This window comes from Triticum urartu, chromosome 4, assembly GCF_003073215.2.
Source record: "Triticum urartu cultivar G1812 chromosome 4, Tu2.1, whole genome shotgun sequence".
NCBI lineage: Eukaryota > Viridiplantae > Streptophyta > Magnoliopsida > Poales > Poaceae > Triticum > Triticum urartu.
Window position 1 is genome coordinate 221,304,616 of NC_053025.1, and position 17,214 is coordinate 221,321,829.

Here is a 17,214-nt window from a genome sequence, read left to right on the forward strand (position 1 = left end):
CAAAGTTGAGCTGCAGACTAGACTTTAAATTGCTTATCTGCTCTTGAATTGATCCTTGGAAAGGCATCCATCCTGAGCATAAGTATTGCCAGCATTTGTACGGAGGATCTCTGGTTTCGATAGTGAAATCTCCACGGAACACACACGTGTAGTCAGGTAGATACAATTTTTTGCTCTGCAACATTTCTCTTGTATTCAGGAGGCGATGTAATAATAATAGCCAAAAAATATTGTGTGCTTCTTCTGGCAGTGCAGAGCGGGGATAGCATCACGATGCCCAGTTCATATTCTTGTTCATGCTTTATCAATCTGTAACAAACTCAGTAACCAGAAAAAAGAACAATTTTCTAGATTTGCTACATGTATTGGGAGACCAACTTAATTTTCTACAATGCCAGAGGAGATTAAGGAAGAAAACTTGACGAACAATTGTCCATACGTATGCAAAGTCTGACCCACCTTAGTTCAAGCAAGTGAACTAAATTTTCAGAAGTCACATAGAGTACCCCCAAAGGGTACCCCCATTTGCACCCCTATTTATCCCAATATATAGATACAACAGAAAACGAACTCAAGAAATACAGTAGAGAAAAAAGAAAAGAATTCCGTCAGGCAGTTGAATGATTTCGTTTTATCATTTCCATAACTCCTCCATTGGAAGTCCACGCTCTGCAGCGACGTCTGAGAACTGTCTCATCATCTGTGTCGCCTTGACGGTAGCCCTTGCATTGTTGAGGGGATTCTTGCTTCGCAGCTGCTTCCCAAGAGCATTTTCAACTCCAGCCATCTCCAGCACAACCCTCACAGCTCCACCTGCAGTGACACCAGATCCAGGGCAAGCAGGCCTCAGCATGACCTTTGCTGCTCCATAGTTCGCCTCAGCTCTGTTTGTGGTACAAGAGTAAATAAACAGGAAACAGTTCTCAGAATTGCTACAAACGTTCAACCTTATTGTAGATAGACTGATAGAGTGAGTTGTTCAACAGGAAGAGGAGAAAAATGGGTTCATATTACTGTAACAACAGAGCACAGGCTTACAGTCATATATTTCTACGTGAACAGCTAGTGAGACCAAAGGCTCTACTTACTTTTGGAATACTCCTATCTACTGCAATTATCAGATGAAAGAAGAATTCCTAGAAATTCAACGTATTGTAGATTAATCAAATACTTCCTCTGTCCCAAATTATAAGACTTTTTTGGTAGTACTACATAACAGATATGGTGCCTCTGCGGTATAAGATACACAATTTATAGAAGTTAGAAAGTACAACAAACATAACCATATTTCCAAATAGAAACATGCTATGTACTCCTATCCTATGTATTAGCAATTCCACAATATCTATAAGCTATGTCTCTTCAATGGAGCACAGTTCATGGTAAGGAGCAATCACATCAGATATATTTGTCCTGTGCTTAGAGAATTGTCAATTCGAAGGGGAGCCTTGGCACAGTGGTAAATCTGCTGCCTTGTGACCATGAGGTCACGGGTTCAAGTCCTGGAAACAGCCTCTTACAGAAATGTAGGGAAAAGCTGCGTACAATAGACCCAAAGTGGTCGGACCCTTCGCCGGACCCTGCGCAAGCAGGAGCTACATGCACCGGGCTGCCCTTTTTTAGAGAATTGTCAATTCGGAAGTCGGAACACATTCCGGCATATATTCAAGATGCGGGATACAATCGTAGGAAGATGTTGATGACCCAATAAGAAAGGCATTTGATGTCTCGTAATACTCTGATCATATATGAGGAAAAGAAGAGAGAAGAAAAAGGATGTATTGGCTTCCGCGAAGATACAGCTTGACTATCCAGCTCCAGCATACTGCAAGAACTTTACTACCTCTCTCCATGCTTACTTACCTTTCTATTCTCCACAGACGAGGTGAAGTCAAGGCAAACCAGATAGTTATTGTGGTGTTCGAGATGCGCAGCAATACTAGTAGAGATAGCAACGCCATGAAGCGACTACGCTAACTAGGTTAGAACAATCCAATTGATTATGCTGGAAAGCCTGGAGCGAATTCTTATTTCAAGTCAAAAACTCCTGTAGTGTCCAACATAAATATTTTTTCTCAAACATGCTTTCTTTGATTACCTGTACAAGCCAGCAAAGTAAAAATCTACTCCAGCAGCGTGACAATGCACTAAAACACACCATGACATTTTTAGATGATGACACAACACTTTGTGACAGAGCCAGAAATTTCAACTAAGAAATTCTGAAGGTTTACAATTGGCTCAGGCAAATAGGAAATTATTCAAAACACATGTATGAAAGCAAATCTGGAGTAACTAACTAAAAGTTGAGTTGATCTTCATTATTTGAAACTTCAAAATTATTGTGTAAAATTTTCTAAATCATGCAATGCTTGACAGATGGAAGATGAACAATATTTATCTAAAACATGTTCTAAATAATAACTCATGAAAGGTTTGTAAAGGTCATGCTGTGCTATGCGAAAAATCACTCAATCAATATTCAATACCAACAGAGAAATTAAAATACGCTATTGTAAAGGTTTTCCATTGGACCATCGAAACAAGAGGAACATTGAAAACACATATGTCATATATTGAAACAGAGGTATTTACTCAGGATTGGGATTTGCTTCAATATTTAGTGCTTCCAAATTCTTGTCCAATGGCAAGATAATAAACACTATTAAGCTCATGCATAAAATCTATATCTATACTACGAGCTGAGTATGATACTTTCCATCTCATCCATCGAAAAATAATTATTGTGATTTCATAATTCTCATCCAACAGTCGTCCAAAAGTTAGGCATATGAAATGATTTGCAAGTACTGGAATGTGTGGACGGTTTCATAACTCTCATCCAACAGTCGTCCAAAATCTATTTGGATGATTGTTATTATACTGGTCGCACAGTGGTCCTGCAAGCTGTGGCAAATCCGCAAATGAGAGTGCCCTGTGGTGTTCGGCTGGAGCAGTGGGGCTCCATGAGTTGCTCATTCACCCTAAACGTGTAACCCCATGTTCTGGGGGCTGGCGTTTACCTTTTCATGCGTCATGCCGTGTGTTTGGTTGTGTTCTGCAGATGAGTCGGGTGTGTTGGGTTGAGGGAGTTTTCTCTCTCTTCCTTGTACATTTTTCTTTCTTCTTAATGAAATGATACTCAGCTCTTCTGCGTGTTCAAGAAAAAAAAAATCATGTGCATGTGTTTTATTTGCAGGCTGAATGTTGAGGTATGTGTGGCTCAATTTACGCTTGCTAACAAGTGCATTGCACGTATACGATTGCAAGTTTAAGCTAATGGCAGTAACTGAATCAATCACCATTAGCTCTGTATATAACAAGAAAAATTATCCATGTAGGTAGAATTCCAGGAATGCATGCCAGAGCTTAACTATTGCTGAGTTGTCCAAGAATGACACTCCCTAGTAGGCAACTAATTAGTAATAACACAACAATTGCATCTGCAATGTGTGGTAAATTGAGAGAATGTTACGTTTTCCATGGAACTCGTTCTACGAATTTCTCAGGCATGTGTTAGTTGATACTTGATCACCACTGTTGTGGCTTGCCACAATTTTGCCTAAGCGCTTAACTGTGGGAATGTTCTGCCACAGTTTTGCCTAAGCCTGCTTAGTTGTGCCAAGTAAACCTTGAACCAAACAAACTTACGGCCTCTTTGATTCAAAGGATTTCTAAAGAAATTTTGGAGGATTCTAATAAGTAGGATTTTTTTCATGCGTGGGTTGGTTGATTAGTAGGGTTACAATCCATAGTAATTTTTCCATACGATTTAATTGTATTAGCTTTAATAGGGAACTTTTCATCACTTCATATACTAATCCTGAATGGAGGCAACAAATGTCGGCTTACGTTTCAAAACAGGTGTTGGGGTTATGGTTAATGATGACATCCGTCATTATGTCCAAACCCAGAAGGGCTTGAGGCAAGGTGACGCTATGTCGCAAATATTCTTTAATATGGTGGCGATATGTTGGCTAATTCTCAAAGCAATGGCTAAGGAGGATGGTCAGGTTGGGGTCCTTATCACTATCTTGTCAAGGGGGTTGTGTCCATCCTCCAGTATGCGGATGACACGGTCATTTTTATGGAACATGACCTTCAGAAAGCAATTAATATGAAGTTGATCCTCTGTCTTTTTGAATAACTTTCGAGTCTAAAAATTAATTTGCACAGAAGTGAGCTCTTCTGTTTTGGTATGGCCAAAGAGGAGAGTCGGTATAGGCAACTGTTTAGTTGTGAGGTGGGGTCCCTTCCATAAATACCTCAAAATTCCCATTCACCACCGCAAGCTCACTGACAAGGAATGAAAAATAATTGAAGACTGCTTCGAAAAAAATCTTAGTTGGAAGGGTAAGCTCTTGTCATATGGAGGACGAGTTACCCTCATCAATGTTGTTCTTACTTGCCTACCGATGTCCGTGCCCTCCTTTTTTGAGATACCCAAAGGGGTGCTTAAAAGGCTAGACTTTTACTGGTCTAGGTTCTTCTGGCAATGCGAGGAGCAGAAGCGAAAGTACAGACTTGCTAAATGGGACATTTTGTGTAGGCCGAAGGATTAAAGTGGATTCGGTACTGAAAACCTCAATTAAAAGTATGTGTGTACTTACCACCGAGGCCTCCTTTGTGAGCACGATATTGTAACAGGTTGGGTATTGTAGAGCTAATGGAGTTTCACCCAACTAGGTATCTTCCCAAAAGCTCGTCGATTGGCCATCACCAACCTTTAAAGGATCCATTGGAAGTCAATATAGGGGCCAGACCTTTAAACATTCAATTCCGTAGAGATTCAATTGGTGAAAAATGGACTGAGTGGATCCATTTAGTTAGTAGATTGATGTCGATCAATCTAAATCAAATGCCAGATACATTCCAATGGAGATTGACTTCGAATGGGGTCTTCACCATGAAGTCCATGTATGCGGAGCTTATGAATTCTGGTCCAATTTTCGTAGGAAGCATATTTGGAAAATTTAAGTCCCTTCTAAGATCAAAGTGTTCATGTGGTTTTTGCAAAGGGAGCTACGTAGTTCTTACCAAAGATAATCTTGCAAAACATAATTGGCATGATAGCAAAAGAGTTGTTTTTGTCATCAAGAGGAAACAAACCATCATTTATTTCTGTATGGCCATTCACTACCTTGATTTGGCACACAATTTATATTACCTACAATTTACCACCACCAACGAGTATACCTGGTCTGTTTGGAAACTGGTTGGGTGGTATTCATCATAATACGATTAATAAGATGGTTGTGTGCATCGCTTGATACAGAGGCCGGGGTACTCCCCTTTTCAAAAGAAAAAAAAACTATATCATTGAAGATGGCATTATCATTGCATTCCTGTGTTTTTTCTATTCCTGCATTTTAGAAATCATGTGAATGAAAGAACCCCCACACCTCATGCAATTCAAGAACAACTAGCGATGTGACTGACCTGTGCGGGAAGGTGCAGTACTTGGTTAGTGGCACTGTAACGAGATTGCGGCGGCCGTTCATGGCAGCCTTGGTGATGGCCTCTGAGACTTCTTTGGCCTTGCCGACGCCAACACCAACGTGCCCCTTCATGTCGCCGACCACGACTAGGGCGCGGTAGGAGAGTTGCCTCCCACCCTTGACGACCTTGGTGACTCGGCTGACCTGCACGACACGCTCGCTGAACTCGTCGTTGGGGCGCTGGTCCCGGTCCATGTCGACGGGGTCCACCACTTTCACCTCGAACACGTTGTTCCCCATCAACGACTCGCCGCTGAAGGCCGGCCCGTAGAGCGACTCGTAGGCTGCTGCCACGTCCTCTGGTGATTCCGGCGGCAACTCGTCGAATGGCGCCGGCTCAATGTATCCCTCCGGTGGTGCCGCGAACTGAAACTCCGTAGAGGACACCGCCTCCGGCTGCGGCTTCTCGTCGTCCTCGTCCCCGAAGGCGGCTTCCGCAGAATCCTCCGCCTCCCCTTCCTCATCCTCTTCATGGTAGGAGGCCGAACCGTCCCGGGTGGAGAACATGGAGACAGGGAGCAGGAGGCGGCGGGAGGTGGAGATACGGGCTTTGGGGCAGAGACGGAGGCGCTGTTGAAGGAAGGAGAACAGTGCGGGAACAACGTGGGCGGCAGTGGAGGTGGTGGCCATCGCCATGGCTGTGGCGGCGACCGCCATTTTGGCAAGTTCTTCGGGTGATGCTCCGGCGAGGGGAGGCGAGGCCGCGAGGGAGGGGGAGGAGCAGAGAAGTGCTGGGGTGGCAATGTGGGAGTTGCTCGGCTTATCCTCTTCTGTTATCCGGTGTTTAATCCTCGAGGAATCTGGGCAGGGCTGCAAAATGAATCTGCCGGGCTGGCTCGCTCTTTCAACCATCGGCTCACGCGGGCCCGGTTGCTTGATCTCCACACAAGTTCTAATTCTGTCCCACAAAATCATCAATATGGAGTTCACGTTCAAAAAAAAATTACCTGTAAACATTCTGGTATCTGAATAAAGCTTGGCGAGATTATCTAAAAAAAATCAATATAGAGTTCACGTTTCAAAAAATGAATCTAGCTGCAAAATTAACGGAGCGCACTTCATAAGCAGCATCATACCTTCATTTTTGGAGGTTGGGTGGAGCTATTTCGGAGCGCACACTAGATATAATCGGACGTTGTAGAGTGAAGTTTTAGCTCCCAGATCAGAATGCCCTAGTCTGCCTCGTCAATATCACTCCGCCATGCCAGGCTTCCTCCCGTGGCTCAAGCGCCTCTTCCACGAGCGGCTTGGCATCTCGGAGGTTCGCTTTGCCGGCTGCACTACGGGCACTGTCTTCGTTGTCTTCCTTCGGGAGGCGGAGCAGGCGGCCGCCAGAGGGCGAGCCCTATTGAAACCAGCTCCCACCGCGTCGATATCCTCACCCACAACGCCGGTGACAACTCCTTCAGCTTCGCCTTTCGCCACATTGTTAGCTTGTCGCTGGAGAAGATGCCCCTTGAGTTGTGGGATCGGAGGGGCGTCTCATCCAGCGTGGCTAGCTTTGCTTGCTTGCTTGGCATTAACCATGTCTGCCTCCATGGGAATGACTTCTCTTGCATCCTCCTGTTAGCCAAGGTCGAGGCTCTTCAGCACATCCGCACCACCTCACCTTCCACCGCATTGACGGTGTCGGCATCTACGCTGACGTTCCCATTAATGAAGTCTGGGACGTGGCACGCATGCTAGGCTCCCCCTCCTCCCCTCCTGTACCACCCAACGCCTTCCCCCGAAGGGCGGTGACCATTCCCCTCCATGCGGGTTGTGTCGTGGCCATGCCAACCCACGCGCTACGCGGTCGTCAACGAGAGCATGTCGGACCGCACCTTCCGCGCTTTCCAATACCCACACCTAGCCACTTTTGGCGATTCCATAGTCGTGCTAAACGTCTCTGCCAAGCCTAGATTCCAGAGATATGCCACCTTCGCCATTCCCACCATCCAGGAGGTTGCTCACGAGGACGAGGACCACATGTGCCTTAAGCATGTCCTCAGGGAAGTGGAAGCTAGGCTGTCGCACACCACGGTGGCCTTCGATGCCGATACACTCACCTTCACCTTCTCCGTCAAAATGAGCAACTGTCGTTCGGCCTCTGGGGTAGTCCTTGCAGGGCAGGCCACCATGGACCACGACCGCTTTCTTTGCTTCAATCTCAACCTGGGACAGATTGAGCATCACCGTTGGCGCTCCATTTTATTCAAGCTCTGCCCTAAAACCCTTGCAGGCGAGTTATGCTCCCGCAACTTGCCTCTGCTGCCCTCGATCAAGTGTAAGCATCCACCAAAAAACCATGTACCAAGCTCTCTAGTGCCAGATGTTGGGCCCCTCCTCGCTCTCGTAGGAGAGCACACCTTTCCCTCGCTCAAAATGCCACTAGCCCAAATCAGGGTGCAGGCCCATCAAGTGTTGAACTCCCATCCTATCTACACAAGGCCCATCAAGTCGGGTCCCAGGTCCCTTTGTGGGCCTACTCCCAACCGAATTCCTCTCCCCGGCCGCCTGCACTAATCTTGAGCATGCCTCCTGTGCTATCCTACCCGTAGTAGTGGCCACTAGATTCTGCAGTTGTCGCGCACCCGCATCTGAGCCCGCCGCCACCAAGCGGCACACCTCCCCCACCCTACAACTTTTTTAACCGACAACCATCACTATCCTCGACGACAGATCTGCCGACTGTGGAGCAAGCTCAAGCCTCTGCTGACTTGTCTATTGAGGATGCCCCTCCGGCGGCGGTGAACGTTGCCGCAAGTGCTATGGCCACCTCCCCTTGCCACAGCACGCGCATCCAGAAGATGTACGACGGGGTTCATCTAGGCTCCATGGAGCGCGCCTCCAAGCACAAGGCCTCGTCCAACCCGTCTGACAGTGGGGCAGCCCGTCCCCGCTCGCCAGGACAGAAGCGAGGAAAGACTCAGAAGGCCACGGACGCCCCTGAGCTACCGTCTCTGTGACACGCCAAGGCCGCTCACTCGAGGCAAGGCCAAGCTGCTTGCTCGATTTTGTGATCTGAATGAAGAGGTGGTGTTCGCGGACGCCTCCCTCCCTGCTGAATCGGGTGACGCCTCTGCCTCCTCTGAGTCCAACAGATCTACCCATGGCTAGATGCCCCTCCAAAATTCTACTTTCTCGGGTTCTCTATAACTGCAAGATGCTCGAGGCCTGCTCATGTTGTAGTCTCTCTGTAGTAGTCTGTCATCTTAGTGTGTGGCCCCTTGGGGCGTTGTATCTGCATTACTGCATGTTTCCTGTTTCCCCACTATGCATCTTGCATCATGAACCATGTAAGCTCTCATGAGCACTTTTGTTATCAAGAAATCGTCTTATGCTATCTTCTTTCCATTCTTATGCCTCATGTCACCCAAGATATCTCTCTCTGTCTTTATGAGGATCTCTAGTTGGAACGTTAGGGGGCTTGGCGATACTGACAAATGCACTCTAGTCAAAGATGCTCTCTTGGCTAGTCGATCGTCTGTGGTTTGCCTGCAGGAATCAAATCTGCGGCAGCTGGACATAACGAAGGCGGCCACCTTCCTACCTACAAGCCTGAGGTTGTTCATCTATATACCGGCGAGTGGGTACTCAGGTGGGCTCGTCCTTGCCTGGGACGACAGTGTGGTCCAAGGCACTGAGATCGCCAAGAACAGGTTCTCCATCACCATGAAGTTTCAGTCCAGAAGCAACAACGACAACTTTGCTCTATCCATAGTATATGCCCCTTGTGAAAATGAAGACAGACCGGAGTTCTTTTATGCTATGAATTAAGTGTCTCAGGTGCTAGCTGATCCATGGATTGTACTGGGAGACTTCAACATCCCATGAAAAATCTCAGGGAAGGAAGAATTGGTCTCTAATGGACAATTTCAACTCCTGGATCCATCAAAATGCTCTGGATGATATTGACATTACAAACCACACCTTCACCTGGTCAAACAAAAGAGTGGAGCCAACTCTTGTCAAGCTGGACAAAATTCTTGTCATTGCAGACAGGAGCCTGATTTTTTGGACACTATGACAGTTGTTCTTCCATCAACAAATTCAGACCATGCCTTGATTGGTGTGGATTTCTACAAAAAAAGCACCCAAGTGCCCTTTTTTAGGTTCGAAAATCACTGGCTGCACGTACCAGCAATACAGGACCTGGTTACGACTTTCTGGCAAAGAGGCTGCAGGCCCTTCGCCTCGGCTTCGTCCCACCTCAGCTTCAAGTTCAGAAGGTTAAGGGCGGCAATCAGAAAATGGAACAAATCAAGCACGCCCCTGAAGTTGACTATGGACAATTGCAAGCATGTGGTACAGTTCTTAGATGCAGTGAAGAGAGAAGACACCTCTCTAGGCTTGAGTTTTCGCTAAGGAAGCATGCAAATGCAAAGGCGCAACAGCTGATACTATGGCAGAATATGGCTTGGAGGTGACGAGCAAAGATCCGGGGATGTTTTTTGGGTGATGAGAACACAAAGCTCTTCCATGCTACTGCTAACTACCAACACAGGAAGAATCGGGTGAGGCTCCTGATTGTATATGGCATTGAATTCTTTGGTGAACAGGACAAACCGAGGATCGTCACGGGCTTCTTCAAGGAAGTTTTTGGAAAGCCATAAACCTCTATGCCATCACTAGACCCTACAGATCTATATGATCGTTCTGATTTGACATCCCTTGAAGACCCTTTTACTTGGGGCAAAATTACGAGTATTATCCAAAAGACTCTGAACAACAGGAGCCCGTGGCCTGATGGATACACAAATGAGTTCTATAAGGAATTTAAGGAGCTGCTCAAGGAGGACCTGTTATGTTTCTTTCAAGAATTCTATGATCACGGGGGCAATCTGCAAGACATTAATCTGTCCAACATTATGCTCATACCGAAAAGAGATGACCCTACATATATCAAGGATTTTCACCCAATCTCTCTAGTTCACAGTCTGCCCAAGCTAGTCACCAAGGTCCTAGCAGTACGGCTACAACACCTCAACCCAGCTCTTATCCACCCATTGTAGTCAGGTTTCCTACCCGAGCGATGCATCTTGGAGAAATTTGCACTAGTTGCGGAGTTGGTACAACAAGCTAATAAGAGGAAGAAACCTATGGTTGTACTAAAGCTAGATTTCCAAGAAGCCTTCAATACTGTCTATTGGGATGCTCTGCAACAGATTTATGTGGCAAGGGGATTCGGACAACGATGGGCTAGGTGAATCTCAAACATCTTCATCTCCAGCTCGGCACAGATTCTGATGAATGGCCACCTTGGGGAGAAAATCTGTAAGTGCATATAGTGCCACCCCTAGTTGGTTTTGGAGTATTGACGACAAACATGGTTTAGGGACTAATGTGTTTGTGAGAATTGTAGGATAACATTGGTAGAAGTCCCTCATTGATTCCGTTTACCTATCAGAGATGGCCCCTAAAAATGTATGAAGACAATGGTGGTTCGTGAAGACATTCACGTTGAAGATAATGACGTGTGAAGACATTCACGTGAAGACTATGGAGTGTGAAGACGTAGTTTCTTTCGTAGTTTCATTTTCTTCTTTATTGAGTCATAGGAACCACCATATTGTTAAGTGGGGTCCAAGTGAACAAAGTCAGAAGACTGATGTGATGCTCAATCAAAATCCTATGTCTTCGAGTGAAGATAATGAGAGTAAATCGTATCCAGAGTTGGATGAGTCAGCTTTGCTTGTAGCCCAAGTCAAGCCGCCGCATGTGTTTGATATCCGATCGTTGGACACGTGTTGGTTCCTTAGTGACCTAGGGTAATTTTGGACATATCATGTTGGGTTGCCTCCTGGCTATAAATAGCCCACCCCCTACACCATAAATTGGTGGCTGCTCAGAGTTAGTGCATGACTTTTGTCGTTTGAGAGCAACCCACCTCCGAAGCCTTTGAGAGAGAGAATCCTTGCGAGGACAAAGCCCAAAACACCCAGAGCCAAAGAGTGTTAGGCATCACTGAAGTATTTCTGTCCGCGTGACCTGAAGACTTGTTATACTTGAGGACTGTGTATCCTCCAGCCGGTTAGGCATCAGGTTCTGAGGATCTAAGAGTCATGGTGGATCACCGGTGAAAGGAGTCTGTGAAGGTTGGAAGTCTACCTTGAAGACTTACCAAAGTGATTGGGCGAGGACTGGGTGTTCTTAGCTCAAGGGGAATAAGGTGAAGACGCGGTCTTCTGAGTTCAATCTCAGCCTCCCTAACCAGATGTACAGTTGTCACAACAACTGGAACTTGTCTACCAAATCCTTGTCTTCACCAAGCTACTGGTTCTATCCCCCACCTCCTTTACATTTTAGTTTGTCTTCGTGAAGTCATTTCTTGTTTGCATGATCAGTTTGACTTCACTATGCGAAGACTATTACCTGTTTGGCTTCATACTATCTTCCGTTCCGATCTGTACTACCTAGCTGCTATTAGTCTTCGTGCTTTCATTATATTGCTTACTTGACTATGGTCTATCTAGTGTAATTTCTCTTCCACTGCATATCATATAGGTTCCATTTGATTGTCTGTCTTCAAAGACCTCGTGTTTTGAAGACTTTCATAAAAATCGCCTATTCACCCCCTTCTAGTCGATAACTAGAATTTCAATTGGTATCAGAGCAAGGTGCTTCCTTATTTTGTGTGATTCGATTTAACCACCTGGAGTTTTAGCTATGTTGACTGCAGGGATAATCAAGGTCTCCGCTGCATGCCCCGTCTTCGATGGCACTGATTAGCCCTACTGGAAGAATAAGATGTGCATGCATCTTGAAGCCATTGACATCGACCTCTAGTATGTTGTCAAGACTGGTGTTCCCAAGGTCAGTGAAGGTGTCACCGCTGCTGAAGTCAAGAGGTTCGCGCAACTGGACTCAACCTCCAAGAACATCATCTGTGGTCGTTTGATCAAAGGACAATATGGCTGTGTGAGTGCTCTGAAAACTGCGAAGCTAGTCTGGGACTGACTGTCCAAGGTCAACGAAGGCGTCTCAACTCAGAGAGACTCAAGGATTGATGTACTTCGCAATCTCTTCAATCGCTTCAAGAGAAATGACAATGAGAATGTCCAACCCACTTTCGATCGCCTCACTAATATCACAAATGAGCTTCGCGCACTCGGCGCCACTGAGATCACCAAGCATGAAATTGTGAAGAAGCTTCTGAGATCACTTGACAACTCATTTGACACTTTGGCCCTGATGATTTAAGAACGCCCTGACTTCAGAGATCTCAATCCGTGTGACATACTTAAGAGGCTCAACACACATGAGTTCCAGCTGTCTGAGAAGAGAGATATCTATGGCCCCAACTACGGCTGATCTCGTGCTTTGAAGGCAAAAGTTGTTTCCTCATTTGAAGAAGAATCTGACTGCAGTTCTAATGATCCTGAAGACATTGGCAAAGAGCTAGCAATGTTTGTGAGAAAGCTCCAAAAGTTCTCCAAGAAGAATCAGTTCGGCAAGTCTTCAAGATCCAGTTCCAAGAATGACAAGGCTACTAGTCGTGACTACAAGAAGAGAACCTGCCACAAATGCAAGAAGCCAGGCCATTACATATCTAAATGTCCTCAATGGGACAAGGAAGCCAAGAAAAAGAAGAAGATCAAGTAATATGATTCTAACGACAAGAAGAAGAAGAAGAAATCCTCAAAGTCTTCTTCAAAGTCTTCATCATACAAGAAGAGCTCATCTGGCAAGGCTCATGCATTCATTGTCAAGGAGATTGATTCAGAGGAGGAGTCTGCTTCTGAGGAGGCGAAGGTGGAGTCTAAGGAGGAATCTGATTCAGGCGGCAAGCCTGGCTCTAGATTCGGCATTCGTCGCCAAGTCAATCTTCAACACTGAAGACAATGGTCACGCCGTCGACACTGAAGCCAATGATGGGGATGACTCTACTCCAACCTATTGCTTCATGGCACGAGGTGCCAAGGTAAAATCACGTGATGCCTACTTTCAAACCTCCAGTGAAGATGACTCTGAATGTGGATCCAAACCAAGATATAAGAGTCTTGCTAAAATTGCAACTGAACAACAAACTGCAATGGAACACATTCAAAAATTGCTAGACAAAAGTGATGACCCATTGGACGAGGAAATGAATCAAACTCAGTCCTTAATCGAAGACATCAAAAACCTTTGTGTTAAGTACGAAAAACTTGAACGTCGTCATGAAACCCTCTTAGCCACTCATGAGAAGCTTTCCTATGATTATCTTCAAAGGAAGCAAGATCTAGAGAAACTGAGAGCGTTTCACGAAGATCTTCAAAAAGAGAACGATTCACTACTCGCTCAACAGATCAGTTCCGCTCAGGAAGATTTTGTGCCACCATGTTTAAAATGCCTTGAGCGTGACAATGTTGTCTCTATTGCTGAATGTTCTACTGCCTCTGATGTTGCAATATCTTCAACTGCTGATGTGGTAACAAACCCCTCATCTGAGGATACCACTACTATTACTGATGAGAATGCTAGGTTGAAGACATTACTTGAAACAGACATGTACAAAAGCCTCAAATGGCATCAAACACTATGTGATGGCCTCAAGAAACAGATTCTGAACCGAAACCCTAGGAAAGAGGGCGTTGGTTTCGAGAGGAAAATGAATGTTGATGGTTCTTACTAGAAGCCTGAGCAGTACCCCAAAACCACATGGGTTGCTGCAAAGGGTCCTTCAGTAGATCCATCTACTTTCTCTGGCTTCACTTTTGCTAACCCCATTATCATTGATGAGTCCTTTGACTCAATTATAAGCTTTTTAAGAATTAGAATGGTGAAGTGTTTGCCAGGTTTATTGGTACTAACTGCAGGAATGGACCACCTTTGGAGAAGATCTGGGTACCTAAAAGTTGTCTTGAGAAGCTTCCGGTGAATGTCATCATGACACTACCAGGGAAGAAGACAAACCCAGACCAAAGGCTTCATATGGTCAAAGGCTTCATACAGACAGAGGACCTCACAAGGTCACCCTAACGCCAATGTTTTGTAGGGAAATTATCATCTGACTCATGAATATGAGCGTGTTTCATCTAGCCGCTATGTTCACAGATCAAAGAACATTTGTGCATATTCGTTTGAGTACTATTCACCTCCTACAAAGCTATTTGCAAGGGCTCCAAAGCCAAAGTTCTTAGATGCTACACTTAGACTTATTGCTTCTAAGCCACCCCTTAAGATGTGGGTGGTTAAGAAGAATTAACTTCTCTTGCATGGAAAGGTCTCCAGCCGGAAATCATTGACTTCTCAAGACAATGCTGGGGACCTAAAACATCTTGTGGGACACTAGATAAAGTGCCAACATGGCCTTACCATTTATTTCGTCCATGGGTTTCTTGATGAGCATCCTATCTTACCGTCCAAGAATCTTAACGTTGACAGTATGCTTGTTCGTTATATGTATGTGCTTCACAATACTCTTGGTGAAGCCTATCCCGCTAACTACACTCTAGGGTACGACTCCAAAAGCTACTGAGTGGATTATGGACAGTGGATGCACTAACCACATGACTGGTGATCGAAGTCTTCTCATGGATTCAACCCTACGCCCATCTACTAAAAGCCTCATCACATTTGATGACACTGGTAAAAGCAAGGTATTGAGCCTAGGTAGAGTTGCTATCTCAAAGTGATGCTTGTTGAATCCCTTGGATACAACTTAATGTCTATCTCAATGCTTTGTGATCTGGACATGATTGTGATATTTGAAAAATATTGTTGCCTTGTGCTTATGGAAACTGACAAATCTCTAGTCTTTGAAGGTTATCGAAGAGGTGATTTGTATATGATAGATTTCTCCATAGGACCACAACTTGTCGTATGTATTCTAGTAAAAGCTTCAGAGTGTTGGCTTTGGCATCGGAGGCTAGAACATGAGGGCATGAGGAACTTGTACACTCTAGTGAAGAAGAAGCATATCATTGGCATCGAGGGCGTCAAGTTCAAGAAGGAACATCTATGTGGTGCCTGTGAAGCCAAGAAGATGACTAGGGCAAAACATCCCTCAAAGACAATCATGATGACCCTCGTCCCTTTGAGTTGTTACACATGGACTTATTTGGCCCTACTCACTACTCTACCCTTACTACTACTACTACACATCTCTATGTCTTCGTTATTGTTGATGATTATTCGAGATACACCTGGGTACACATAATTCTCTAGAAGACTGAAGTGCAAGATGTCTTCAAACACTTCGCTAACTGTGCCATGACCAACTATGGCATCAAGATCAAGCATATCCGAAGTGACAATGGCACGTAATTCAAGAACACTAGCCTCGACACTTAGATTGACACACTGGGCATCACTCATGAGTTGTCTGCTTGCTACTTCTTGAGCTTGCGTTGGTTTTTCCCTTGAAGAGGAAAGGGTGATGCAACAAAGTAGAGATAAGTATTTCCCTTAATTTGAGAACCAAGCATCTTTACACTTACTCCATGAATCAATACTATTTTTAGGGAAAGATGAAAACCAAGTTTTAGCACGATCTCGAAGTGAGAACGGAAATAGCTTCAATTTAACAATATCATTATCCACATCTTTTTTCTTTTGCATATCACATAACTCAATGAAACTATTAAAATGGGATGCGGTATCTTCACTAGGAAGGCCGGAAAATTGATCTTTTATAACAAGATTCAGCAAAGTGGCATTAATTTCATAAGATTCTGCACTAGTGACGGGAGCAATCGGAGTACTAATAAAATCATTATTATTAGTGTTGGAAAAGTCACACAGTTTGGTATTCTCTTGAGCCATCATGACAAAGCAAGCAATCCAACACATGAGCACACGAAAAGCAAATGAAAAAGACGAACGAAAGAGGGGCGAAGAAAAGGTAAATCTTCTAGAAAATCGTTTTAGAAGTGGGGGTGAGGAAAATGAGAGGGGAATGGTGAATAATGTAATGCAAGAGATGAGAGTTTATGATGGGTACTTGGTATGTCTTGACTTGGCGTAGATCTCCCCGGCAACGGCACCAGAAATTCTTTCTTCTACTTCTTGAGCTTGCGTTGGTTTTTCCCTTGAAGAAGAAAGGGTGATGCAACAAAGTAGAGATAAGTATTTCCCTCAGTTTGAGAACCAAGGTATCAATCCAGTAGGATACAATGCACAAATCACCTAATACCTGCACAAACAATCGAACAACTTGCACCCAATGCGATACAAGGGGTTGTCCATCCCTTCATGGTCACTTGCAAAAGTGAGATTTGATAGAGATAGATAAACGGTAAAGTAAACATTTTTGGTTTATAGATCAGCAAGTAAAAGATTGCAAAACTAGTAGATCAAAAACTAATATTGTAGATCGGAAACTTGTATGATGGAAAATAGAAACTTATATGATGGAAAGTAGACCCGGTGGCCATAGGTTTTGTGATAGCCTGGCTTATTAGGGATGATAGACTACTCATATCAATAAGGAATTCCTTCTTTTTCGGGAGTGTCGGTGTCAAAACCGGCTGATCTCAGGTAGGGGGTCCCGAACTGTGCGTCTAAGGCGGATGGTAACAGGAGGCGGGGGACACAATGTTTACCCAGGTTCGGGCCCTCGTGATGGAGGTAATACCCTACTTCCTGCTTGATTGATCTTGATGATATGAGTATTACAAGAGTTGATCTACCATGAGATCGGAGAGGCTAAACCCTAGAAGCTACCTATGGTATGATTGTTGTTGTTCTACGGACTAAAACTCTCCGGTTTATATAGACACCGGAGGGGCTAGGGTTACACAGAGTCGGTTAC

General features: G+C 44.8%; 1 protein-coding gene across 1 annotated transcript; it reads right to left on the reverse strand.

Annotated features, from left to right (window-relative positions):
* Positions 1-404: 404 nt before the first annotated feature.
* Positions 405-6,311, reverse strand: LOC125551340 (30S ribosomal protein S5). The gene is made up of 2 exons (XM_048714530.1): positions 5,440-6,311; positions 405-884 (listed from the first exon to the last, which is right to left on the reverse strand). The coding sequence occupies exons 1-2, from the start codon at positions 6,153-6,155 to the stop codon at positions 635-637; spliced, it is 966 nt and encodes a 321-aa protein (XP_048570487.1). The 5' UTR covers positions 6,156-6,311; the 3' UTR covers positions 405-634.
* Between the last annotated feature and the right edge of the window lie 10,903 nt (positions 6,312-17,214).